This window comes from Archocentrus centrarchus, chromosome 20, assembly GCF_007364275.1.
Source record: "Archocentrus centrarchus isolate MPI-CPG fArcCen1 chromosome 20, fArcCen1, whole genome shotgun sequence".
In the NCBI taxonomy this organism is placed as follows: Eukaryota; Metazoa; Chordata; class Actinopteri; order Cichliformes; family Cichlidae; genus Archocentrus; species Archocentrus centrarchus.
The window spans coordinates 6,943,954-6,957,083 of NC_044365.1; the positions used below are offsets into that span (position 1 = coordinate 6,943,954).

Consider the following 13,130-nt stretch of genomic DNA (forward strand, 5'->3'; position numbering starts at 1 on the left):
TCCTCCTTAGCTTTGTAGTCAGCAGCCTTTTCTATTTTTTTTTTTTTTTTTTTCCCGGGCACGCATCCATTTGGCATCCGATGTGGGATAAATAAATTATAGCCTCTAAAATCAATGCTCGGTCCATGATGTAGGCTGTAGGCTTAGTGCTTGCCACCATGCTAGAATTATGCTCAAACAGAGGCATTTTGTAAGCCCAGGAGCCATGCTGCTGTTCTGTGTTTTTTTGTGCTTTTCTAAAAAGCTATTCTCAGCCGTCTGACATTTTATTATTTGTCATAAGTTTTCCTGGGTGATATTACTTTTTACTGCAGAAACTGATAGAGGTTTTGAGGTGTGATTTGTCTCAGGAAACTGTTCATTTGTCACACAGCATCCCGGTTTGAACCGCTTTTGTTTTCTTTTTCCACTAAATTCACAGCAGCATCTGGAAGCCGTCTTTAATTTCTCCACAGAAGCACTCAGACAATCTAAAAATAAATCGGAAACAGTGGCAAGAGTGCCATTTACTTTTAAAGGCAGAACGGTACCAATGCAGTCACTCATTCCATAAACTGTGTGTTGATGTTGCTTTGAAAGATTTATAACCTTCAGCGAATAGATCATGCGTGCTCTCAAGGTTGTTGTAGGCATCTCTTAGTTGGTTTTAGGGTGTCTGACTCTAGACTTGCATAAAATACATCTCTAAATATGTCCTCAAAGTGGCAAGTTTCTATACTTTGCTAATGCTCTCTTTCTCTCTTTCTGTATTTCCAGATGGAAATGATATCAGAGCCTGATCCTGATGACGAGGGGACGAAAATAAGTGTAAGTACAAGAAAACATCACACAGCCCAGTGCTTCCCAGCCATCGTAACCGAAGTTGGCAGCGTTTCATTCCGAGCCAACACAACAGCAGCTGATTTCCTCGAATAATACACCTTCAACCAGAGAAAGGAGCTAATCAGTGAAATCAGTGGCAGTATATTATTACTGTCAAAGTGGTTCCCTCCCTGCGCTCATGCCCCACCAACTATTCCGCCCCTTTTTCCTGCCACTCTGTATGCGCCTTCTGTGCCCAGTGCACCATGCAGCCTTCCTCTAAATGACCTCATTGGAGCCCTGAGACAGCCAGGCAGGCATGTGTAATGGAAAGTGACAGATTTACGATCAAGCTAAGTTTGTAGATGCTGGTTTCTTAGAAATTGGGTCACTGTTTCTTTGTGTTATACATAGTCCTTGCCTATATGACAGTCTTCTATTAGTGTGACTGTATTCTAAAATCATTTCATTATTAATTAATGATGTAATATTATTATTAAAGTGAACCTGTTATAGCTCTTCCCAATTTCTGTGATATAGATACTTTTACAATGATGCTCCTATTAAACTTGGAAAAGTTTCAAATAATGAGGTCAGTGTCTGCGCAAGTGAGTCAAAAGCTCAGGCATCAGTTTTTTTCTACCCACCTGCTGTTTAAAGGAGAAGCGGCCAATCAGGAACAAAAAAGAGAAAAAAAAAGTGGTTTAAAAGGAATTTTAAAGGTACAGTGAGTGATTTTTAATAGAAAATAAAATTGCACTCATAAATACACATTGATTAGTGTGTAATTATGTCTTCCAACAACTGAACGATTCTCATAAACTTAAATGAATCTACATATTAATATACATAGGCATGAGCACGTGCTTCGGTTTGAGGAAGCTGCCATGTTCCCACCACTGTATTTGAATTCAGAGGCCGGGAAGGACATCTTCCTTCTAACTAATTGTGTTTTACATATGTGGCCTGAGATCTGCCACATACCTAGTATGCCAAAGGTGGAAGGGAAGAGAAGTCGTACCTGCTGTGGAGGGACATTTGAATTCATGCCAGCACTTTCAGACTCAAGATATGAAGCATCATACCTATGTTTTATCATTGGTCAAGGGGTCCCTTTCATTGAAGAGGTGAAAATGCAAAGGAAAGAGAAAAATATCATCCTACTAAAATATCATCCTCGCCTCAAGTCTCATCTCTAAGCCAGCATTATGGCGGCTGCTGTTGGAATGTGACTACATTCTGCCATCATATGAGACAGAAAAGTTCTTTATGTTCTCAGTAACTCACCTCAATATTGAGGTCCTCTGATTCGTCGATCCATGTCGGACTCCTTTCACAAAGTTTTGCAGCCTCTTCCAGAGTAAGGCTGCTCGATTATGGAAAAAATCATAATCATGATTGCAGCACATCTGTGTTAATTACCTTGCAGTTGTTTCCCGGTGTTTTATGTGCGATGCGGCCGACAGAAACAAATAAACTGCTGGGACTTTTTTCCCTCCTCGGTCAGTTTTTCAGCCGTGAACATATTTGTCCCTCTAGTTTTTCCACTTAACACATAATGCACCTCCACAAGTGTAAGTGCCAGCAATGTTTCTTGCCATTATTATTATTATTATTATTAACTGTGAATTGGGGCAGCACAGTGGTGCGATAATTAGCACTGTTACCTCACAGCAAGAAGGTCTTGGGTTTGAATCTACCATCTGGCCAGCATTTATCCATGTTGGGTTTGCATGTTCTCCCCGTGACTGCGTGGGTTTTCTCCCACAGTCCAAAGACATGTACTTAGTGGGGTTAGCTGGGATGGGCTGCAGCCCCCTCCCCTGCAACCCTGAACTGCATAAGTGGAAGCGAATGGAAGGATGATTGGATGGAAAATTTCTGAACTCCAAATGAAACTGAATGTAGCAAAAGACCCTGTTTTTGTCATTTTTTTAAAAATTCGTTTACGATATCTAACATAAAACAGAGATACCTACTGTTCATCCGTGTTTTCTATATGATTTTAACAAACTTTATTTCTTTTGCAGTTTTTTTTTAGAACTGCTTCTGTAACATCACTGTTACACACTCTTTATTTTAGGGATGTTAGCACAAGTAAAAAGTTAAATTTTTTGCAAGAGCCTCTTGTGCCCAAAGCCATAATGAACGTTGACAGATATAGAGAGCTTTTTTCCCGTTCTGAGTGGTAATATTAATTGAATCAGAAGATGGGAAATTTAAATGTGCATGTACACGCTGTTGAGTCCACCTATTTTAGTAGCATATGAAACTGCTTCTCTTAGACGCCACCTAAAATGTTTTTCATTAAAAAATAAAACTGTTTCTCATTAAACTCAGTCTGCAGAATCATAAAATGTTCACACTGAATCTGTACTTATTCAAGTTAACCATGACTTGACACATGAGGAGGATATGCTGATGTTCTCAATATTTAACCAAGACCAAGCTTTTACCCTAATCCTAATCTGCAGTGCGCTTTTTTCACCTTAACTCAGTGTCTCCTTTAAAAATATGTGAAAATTGTACATCAGTGAGGGAGAGAGAGGGTTGTGAAATGAACTGAGCAAAAATTTGCCTGTCATGTGTGCCACCCATACGACTAGTTGAACTGCCATATTAACATGCTTGGCTGACTTTGCTGCCCTGCTCTCAGAGCCGTACAGATCACGCCTTCACCCCTTATTAACAAATGCACATTTGTGGGTTTTAGAGTGGTTTGCAGCCTTGACAGATGTTTTCCGTTCTTGACACTTAATTATTTACAGTCATCCTTAGGAAAATGTCATGAAAAAAAGGTGTACTGTGAAACAAAACATACCTCATGCAGTTTATTACAATAAACTACTCTGAACTTTATTTTTTATTTTGTCATTTATACACTTGAAATTTAAATGAACATGTATTTAAATTTATGTCAAATTTATGGGAAAACCCACAGTACAAAAGTCATGTGTCATGTGAGTCTAGGAAACTTATGGTATTTCATCAGATCATCCAATGTTATGACAATGTGATCTCTTTTAATCACTCTAACAGACAGTGAAAGTCCAGGGCAATGACATCTCACACAAGCTGCAGATCTCCAGAGTCAGCAAGAATGATGAAGGACTGTACGAGTGCCGGGTGACACGAGCTAACTACGGAGAGATTGCGGAGTACAAAGCCCAAGCCTGGCTGAAGGTCAACACCACGTCCAGGCCTCAGCGACCACTGCCGCCTCCCGAGAAGAACTCCCTACGGCACCTGAAAAACAAGAAGCCAAAAAAGTCCAGCTCACCGCTGGGCCAGGACAACATGAGTTCAGACCAGAGGGTGGTCTCAACTTCCACCTCTCACACATCCTCCAATACAGCTAAACACAACCCCGGCTCAGGTAAGGCCCTCAGGGAGTTACATTAAAAACTGTGGAACACAAAAAAGTCTCCTATGACTTTTATTACTTGACTTTTCACTACAACCATAAAATTCTGATTTGCAACACACTTGACACATTTATGAGTCACCTACTTTGCTTAAAAGGGCTGCTTGGTTAAAATTCAAGATAACAACAGTAGACCTCAGAATGAGGTTATACAGCAACTGAGCTTACAATAGAACTTTCGTTTTAAAAAATAGCATGCTCTCAGTGGAGTGAAAAAACACCAGCACGGCTATAATAGCAACACTCAACACGACTACTAAAACCACATGATTTCAATTTGGAGCACAAACTTCCAGTGCGTGTGCCAGGTGCCAAGAATACACCATTGATTACTGTGTGCCTTTTCACAGAACTGTGAGCCTCTTCTAAGAGTTGATATACTAACAAGATTTTCAGCATTAAAAGCCTGCTTGAAGGATCCAAATTCATCTGAGCAAATATTTAGCTTCATAGGTCTACTTTGGTGAACTCAGAGGAAGCAATTAGAGCCCCTCAAAACTGACTGATTGGTTTGAGTAAACTTGCTATCAGCTAAGCTAATGTACTGACAAGCTTAACAGCTGATCATTAGCCACAGTCTGTTAGCAGTCAGTTGTCTTGCTTTATTTATCCTCTCCAATAACTTTTTAATTCACAAAATTGTGCAGAATAGTGAGAAAATGCCAGAGGAAAGTAAAGAGATCAAAGAAAAAAATACACAAGCTCTACACGCTTTTGAGAATTAGCATACCTTATAAAAGTTCACCATCATGAGTGTGACTGTCACCTGTGGACAAATTAAATGTGGTAGGAGGGTATATAGTTCTTAGAGACTGTAGGTTCTGAACACTGAAAGCATCTGTCATGAGGCTTTCAGATGACATCAGAATAGGCTGTCATCTGACTGGTTGCACATTAAAAAGGTTACAGCAAACTTCAATGTTTAAATTTGACTGTGACTGTGAGGCATGTAAGATCACAGCAGCATGCAAGTCCATCAATGGAGTTTGATGTTCTTACCCCATAGCACACCAACAATGTGGAGTGAACCCTGCGGGCATTCCACGGGCCCCTCGCTAATCTGCACAGCATTTTCTATAGAGCTGCAAGTAATGTGTTCATACTGGCGTGAGTTATACTCTTGTCCTTGATGGACTAATGTACCACAGTATATGGCAAAGGGGCTGTTGAAGAAAAAAGGAAAAAATAGCTACATGTGATATTTCTTAGTCAAGATTGTGCTACACTCAAAGAATCTTCAGGACAGGCTCATAAAACTCCAAACATTCGTCAAGGCTGTGAGGAGCCTCAAGTGAACTTTCTCTAGACTCACGGTTAATCTTAACTTGGAAATGATCTACTGGGGTTTCCAGGAAATCTAATTGCTTGGGAATGATGGAAGTAAACAGTTATTGCATCAAGAGGACCAGAGCCCTGCCAGTTTTCAACAAGATGCTAATGTTGCAAACTGCAGCAGATCAGTGCTTTAAATTTTCACACTTTTAGTAACCGGGGATATTGAAGAAGTCTCTGGTTTATTTAATCTCATCTAGCATGTTATAGTTCTCTTTTTCAGCAGGCAGCTATAAGTCAGTCGCCTCCCTCTAGCATCCCCAAAATGTTGCTTTAAGCTTTTAACTAATTTTAGGAGATGATAACACACTCTACCCTTTCATCCTTTTCAATGAACACCTGTGAGTTTTCAAAATGATTTTAAGACTTCACTGTTAATGTCTAAGGCACTACATGGCCAGGCCCCCAGCTGTGTTTTAGAAATGTTCATAAGCAGCCTGAACTCTTCAGGCAGGACTCCTCTGGTGCATCTGAAAAAAAAACACCTTATTACAGAGTGTCTCCTCACTGCAGGCTCTCTGACTCCATAGCTTAGTGTCATAGGCCAGCTAAAGCTGTACTCAATTATTTTACAGATTTATTAGTCACTACAACAATTGTTATAACTGTAACCCTGTTCCAACAGAATTTTAAATTTGCTACATCCTAACTGGCCCAATAGTTGTATAAAACAAAGACACAGGGATTAACAACAGGTCCAGTTGCAACATATAATGTCACCATAATTGTGTAATGTTCACCCCAAACCATACGAAGATTCCGGAGGATCTTTAAATCCCATTAGAATGCTGCATAAACAGGCTTGAAATTATAATTGCTTCTTTTTACTTGTAATCCACAAGAATTTTAATGCTGTGACAATTATGGCAAAGAATATGAACAATACCTTTATCCTTCATTAAGTATAGTGAGGGTGAAAATCTCTCAAGATGTGTGCGATGTCATACCTATTGAGTTGCATTGATAAGCGCAAAAGTATTTAGCATTTGAAAGAACTGGAAAACATGTGCCTTAAGCTCACTGAAAATTGTGATGCTGAGGTCATATATGTTACCACTGGAGCACTTATACAAACGTGAACAAAACCCACCATTTAGTGAGACGTAATACACCACAGGCAGCAGAGTAACAGAGAAAGGGACTTAATAAATGTATTAAACACAAACAAAAGCCTGTTGTGAGAACTTTTCTTGCTAAAATGTTACAGTGTGTAAGTAAAGGCTCAGTAAAGGCTGATGAAAGTCAGCCACTTATTTCATAGCATCACCCCTAAACCTGCTGAGGATGAGTGGAAAAAAGACAAAAGGACAATTCTGGCTCTCTGGATCAGCTGGACACCCCCGCCCAACCAAGGCATGATAGTGATCCAGAGAGAAGGTAGACAACCATATTCAAAAAGCAATCTCTCATATTGTATCACTATATTATATATATATATAATTTTAACCAAGCAGCCCTTTTGGTGTCTGCCCTTTGACCTGCCCACCATGAACATGCTCAAAATGAAAATTGTCATTCCCGGGGTTATAACCTTATGCTAGCCCAACAAGTGTAGTAGGTAGATTACTTCATTACTCAAAAAGTGGTCAAATATATATCAAATATAATATCAAATCACTATTTATTATATTTGCCCATATCCCTTTTTTTACAGCAATATAACAAAACCATGGTACTTATGTCTGTTGTTGCTCACCATGACAGGATGGCTATCTGTAAAATGTATCTGTTAAATTGTTTTAAATCTTTGAAAGAAAGAATAGTTATTTATTTATTTATTTTTTTCTTTCTGGTGGTGAACTGTCAGCTCGCTCTTATGCAAAGGGTAATACACAGCAACAGATGTGTTGTTTTTGTGTGTGTGGGTGTGTTTTTCTTCCTGAGCCTTCCAAAATCATTGTATGGAATTCACACAATGAAAGAAATTCATTTGGCATCAACCCTTTTACCTACCTAACTGGGGTGAACCTACTCGAAATGAAAATTCCAGCTGGCATAGCTGCTGTGGGTAAGGCTAATGCTAGCCCCTAACAAAGACAGGACAGTGATCCAGCCAGACAGTAGCTAGATGACTTCAGTAACATCAAAATAACTTTATATATGCACCATATACACTATTCTGGCACTATTTCTGCCCTGTTGCCAGAAATAGAAGAAAATCATGTTATTTCTTCCTGTTTGTTGTTGATGGTTATCTGGGGGAAACGGAGCTGTTAAGTTGCTTTAAGTGACAGAGTGAATGATCTGAAGTTTTTCTGGTGGGGAACATCTCAAACAAAAAAAAGGCTTTAACAAAATGAAGTACAATTCTTAAGATTCCCATGAACACTATGTTTTGTACGGGCTTTGATCATTTCAATTTCTTTGTTTACAAGATAAGGGAGGGAATTTATATTTCACCATTAGAACCATTAGAACACCATAGATCCCTATGCAGTAACCTACATTTCACCCTCAGATCGCTTTGTATAAATTCTCACTAATAATTTATTTATTTTTTTTTTCACTATTCGACTATGCTATAATTGTGCTGCCCCTCATCTCTAAATGCCAGTCATTTCTCCACTGGGCAGATATTTCAAACACAAAGTGAACCCTGCTCTAGGCTCAGATAGCCCTCTGCACTGTGCAGCAAAACACAGAGAGATATTACTTGCCACTGAATAGAGGTAAAAAGTTGAATAATCCCCAGGGCTGCAGAGTGTGAGATTATGAGGCAGCCAAATTATGCTGACAACTGTGTTGCAGTGAGTCCTGTGTGTGGTGTGTCTGACACTGATAAATGCCTCTCTGTGGCTGCTCAGGCAGCCTTAGCCTCCTTCTCTGAGTGGCAGAGAGGTGTTACAGCTGAGGGCGACAGAGTTCTATTACAGCTACGCTCAGGTCTGAGGCAGATGAGCCACAATAGGCAAATGGGCTGAGATGAAATTAAACCTGGGAGAGTGCAGATATTTTCCTTTTCCGCATTGCTGCATCTGTAAACAATGAGGCACTTTCCAGATGGGGGAATGCGACTATGGCTGGTGGAGCGGCTGCAGTAGCAGAGTGGTTTGTTCACAGCTACTCCCCACCAGTGTGTCAGCTGTTGTTAGATCACAGCTCGGCCTCCATCGTTCCTGGCAGTGTTGTTCTGTCAAAGCTCAGAGGTGACCGGAGCTGGGGAAAAAAAAAGAAAGAAAAATATCCCCAAAGCCAGACTTGTCCCTCTACCCCTGAGGCCAGCCTTGTTCCCGCATGAAGGTAAAAACAAATATGGACTCAGTTTGATTGCATAAGCATTCATCCAAAAACAGAGAAAAAAAAAATCACTGACCTTGTTTTAAAGAACTACCATATTTTTTTTAAACTCCCTCAACTGCATATGTCTAAGGAAAGAACACCAATGAGTCATCATTCCAGTAGGTGGTTAGGAACAGCACGACTGCTGTTCAAGGCTGCTTTTATACTGCTCAAGAATTCTCGTGGTATGGCAGTGTTGCTCTAGACATTCATTAACCTAATGTGGGTCCTTCTGTGTTTGTCTTGTGGGTGCATGTAAATCTGTCTAACACAGTGTGTGTGAGTGCTCAGCAGGGGCAAAGCCCAGACCTGAACACCACTGAAAACTGATGGAGGATGAATGTAAACATCTTTGTTTTAAATGATACCGTACTTCAGCTGTGGCATTTTCAATTTTCAAGATTGCAAATAAATCTTTCTTTGAGTCTGCTACTGCATTTATACTATATTTTCTGCACCTACTGTATTTACTGATTAGTTAAAAAAATAAATAAAAAAAGTATGAATGCTGGGTGCTGCTTGAGATGTGATCATATTGGTCTATATCATGTATATGTATGGCTATAAAAGGACTATAAGTGGTCCTTAAATCTCAGCCATCTTGACCTAAATCTGGATCAGATTTGAAGGTTTAAACACAGCCTAATTTTCATTGACGGTTTTTGACAGGCCACAACCAACAACCACATTTAGCATTAAAAAAATGTCAACGTTGGGTTCGAAGTTTCAATCACCAGCGAATTGAACCCAGTTTGGATTCTGGATGAAAAAATGCAGACATGTTTAGGGTTGTGTCACTCATACATTAATAAAAATATCAAATTATTTTATCTAAAAACATGTTTAATTATATCACAATGTAATTAGTTGTTTCATAGTTCCTGTGCTGCAGTGTATCAACCTCACCTTTTAAAGTCAGGTGATGTGACTAATGCTGATCTGGTCAAAATCGTTGCTGTAGTCTGTGGGTGTTTCTCAATAACAAGTGCAACAGTTTGTACTTACAACCTTGCCACTTCCTACTTGGCAAGTTCACTCAGAAATGGAATTCAGAATTTCTGAGTTCCCAGTCAGAGTTTTCAACTGGAACACCGCCTCCAGCTGGACTTCCAACTCAGAAAGTCAGAGCAGCCCCAGCCCAAGATGGCAGCAGTGCACGCAAACATTAGTAAAACTACAACTTTCTTTCTGTACTACTACTGTTGTGCATTTGTGACTCGCTAAATGAGCCATACCTATAACACTGACTGGGCTTTATCCATGATAGGGAGTGATGTCGCTCTCAGCTGCAATACCAGACTTCTGTGAAATGGAACACATCAACAGCTCCTAGTGCGACAGCAGCATAATTGATGACATCAACAAGGCATTACTGTGTACCCTGCTGTTAAAATTCTTCTCGTGTTTTAAGTGAAAATAAGTTGCTATAAACACATATAACACACCTGACCATCAGGAAATAAGCAACTGATTCAGTTCAAAATATACTCACAGTGCTCCACTGGTTTGAAAACAGTGTGCTGTTCACGGCGGGTATCATGAGCTCCAACCGCCCCGTCAGCTGATAGCTGGCTATTAGTGGGACACCTCCAAAAATGTCATTTACACTGGGACATTCTTGCCTTAAACGTGTATTTTGTGACACAGAAGCACCAGTATTTCAAAACATTACATATTGGGAAGTGTTCCTCCACCATTTCTGCTTGCAATTTCATTCATAATGTATTCAGGAATGCCAGGCTGCCACAAGTCCACACCACCACTAACTGACTGTGACACTGCATCAGTCCATTATCCAGCTGTGCAGGATAACCAGTCAGATGTTTGGGTCTGCTGACGAGCTGCGGGGACAGTTTAAATTATTTAATGATGCACTGCAGCACAGGAACCATGAAATAATTAACTGGATAGTGAAATAATTAAATGTGTCCTAAAATAAAATAACATTTAAATTAAAATAACCTTAAATATGCAGTATACGAGGTGAAGTGAAATTTTGTGCAGTATTTTGAATTCTGTGCATCATGAACCTTACAGGTCCCTCTGTAAAGAGACAATGTGAGTATAACAGTATAACATTTACATTACATTTCTGGCAACATTAAACTTCTAGAAAAGAGTTTGTAAAACTAATGTTTTGGAAAACTGAAACCTAAAAATGGAAAAAAAAGTTTTAACAATAGTGAAAGCCAGATGTTGCAAGGAAGCCATTTGGTGCTGTACACTAAATAGATACAGATGGTGTAATTTTTCCAGAACACGTATTGAAAATTCTCACTTCCTTGTTTTGTGCCATTCAGTGCTGGATGTTCACAGTAAACATGGCCAAAGTTTTAAATAGTGAGGTCAGTACAACTACAAGTAATCCCTTTGAGCCAAAGGCTCAGGCTTCACACTGCTCTAAACACTCAGTTTCAGCCTGCTTTTCCTATTCTTGTCACTGAGTGCTGTTTATACAAGAGTGTACAAGAGTGGATATCGCTAATATGGTCAGGCTCAGGTGCACAGCTCTTTATGTGTGCACAAAAGCCCTGCAATTCAAACTTTCTGTTAGCAAGGGGCAGCCAATGGATAGAAACCTGTCTTAAAGGGAGGGTGAAAGGAATCTGTAACTGGGGTATTTGTCCTCCGACTAAAAGACATCCTCTATTGTGTTTGAAATATGATGAAAAGGTGGAGGTTGAAATGGTAAATAAACCGGTTCTTATATGGTGCTTTTCTAATCTACAGGAGCACTCAAGACAGCATGCCTCACACATTCATGCAAGCGCTTTCTAACTGATTTCTATCTAACATCCACACTCCAATTAATGCATTGGGAGCAACTTGGAGTTCAGTATCTTACCCGAAGACATATTGGCACACTGACTGGAGCAGCAAGGGATTGAACCAGCAACCTTCCAATTAGTAGATGACCTGCTCTACCTCCTGAGCCACAGCTAATGAACATAAAAGGCTCCTAAAAGACATTGTGGGTGGCTGTGCCTCAGGAGGTCGAGCAGGACATCTACTTATCGGAAGGTTGGTGATTCGATCAGTGGCTGCTCCAGTCTGTGTGTCAAGTATCCGTGTTCCCGATGCATTCATTGGAGCGTAGATGTATGTGAGTGTTACACAGAAAGCACATAAACACAGGAAAAAAGTGCGTGTTTGAATGTGTGAGTGAGACATGCTGTAAAATGTGGTTTGAGAGCTCATGTAGTGTAGAAAAGCACTATGTTCAACCCATTTACCATTTAACAGGAATAAGGCGGATGGAAGCTGCGACCATCATCAGTGTCAGTATTAAATTTGTCAGTATTTCAGTGTGAGAAAAGCAACAGTAACTATTGAAGCCCTGAGTTGTTTGTTCCCTTTCTCAGTTAATGGCTACACGGTTTAAAAAATAGTTGTTATGTAGCCTAAAACATACAAAACTGCTGATGTGGTCCTTTTAGATGTGGATGGTAATTTAGGAGCTTTATTCACTAGACTGTGTTATCACATTTTGCCTCATCACAGTTGAACAGTCATGCTTCATGCCAATTACATCCACTTGTATTTAAGCAGTCAGTCAGCTCAGAATCCACCTCTGGTTTGGACAGTCTATGAGTCGGTTAGAGTCTGTCAGTCAACAAGCAAATCAGAAAGCAAGTTATATACTGGAGCCACCAGACAAATAAGCAAGCAAGTCAAAGAGATGGTCAGCCAGCCAGGGATCAGCAGCAATAGATAGAACTGGCTCCATGCCAGTTTGAGCTCCCTGTGGAGGTGCTGTGGTGAATTACCTCCCTGCCTCACTGAACCTGACTGCCTCACTGGCCTGGAATCAATATTTCACATCACCGTTCCACCGAGCCAAAAACATTTTGGCAAAATGAGGAGTGTTGTGTTAGGTTAAGTAGGACAAAATGAAAGGTATTCAGTATGGCTCTATTCTATCTCAGCATGTACCAAGGACTCAGTGAAAAGGTCTCTGCTAGCTTAGATACTCCCAGTCATTATACTTTGACATGATTCAGTCTGTAGTTACTCACAGTGGGGAAAGTGTGGAAAAAGTACAAACTCAAAGTGGCATCATATACTGCTGTAAACCCTAAGATCTTGTACAGAAGTCTCCAATTCTCCACCGGAAACCCTTTTCTCCACTTTTACATGAGCGTTCCTCTTTAGCTGTAAGAATTGAGCTGCAAATTCATCCCAAATGACATGTAAAGACACAGTGACCTTGTCAAGGAAACTATGACAGGGAGTGGCTGAAAGTGCTTTTAGCCACAGCAATGTGAAATGAAATAAAAAGCTACTACTCAAATGA

The 13,130-nt window shown here is 40.0% G+C and overlaps 1 protein-coding gene across 1 annotated transcript in view; it reads left to right on the forward strand.

Annotated features, from left to right (window-relative positions):
* The window catches only part of vstm2a (V-set and transmembrane domain containing 2A), a 110,113-nt gene that overhangs the window by 80,784 nt on the left and 16,199 nt on the right, over positions 1–13,130 (forward strand). Inside the window, exons 3-4 of the mRNA XM_030757161.1 lie at positions 757–807; positions 3,841–4,177. Coding sequence (XP_030613021.1) covers positions 757–807; positions 3,841–4,177 — 388 coding nt within the window. The remainder of the gene's footprint in view (positions 1–756; positions 808–3,840; positions 4,178–13,130) is intronic.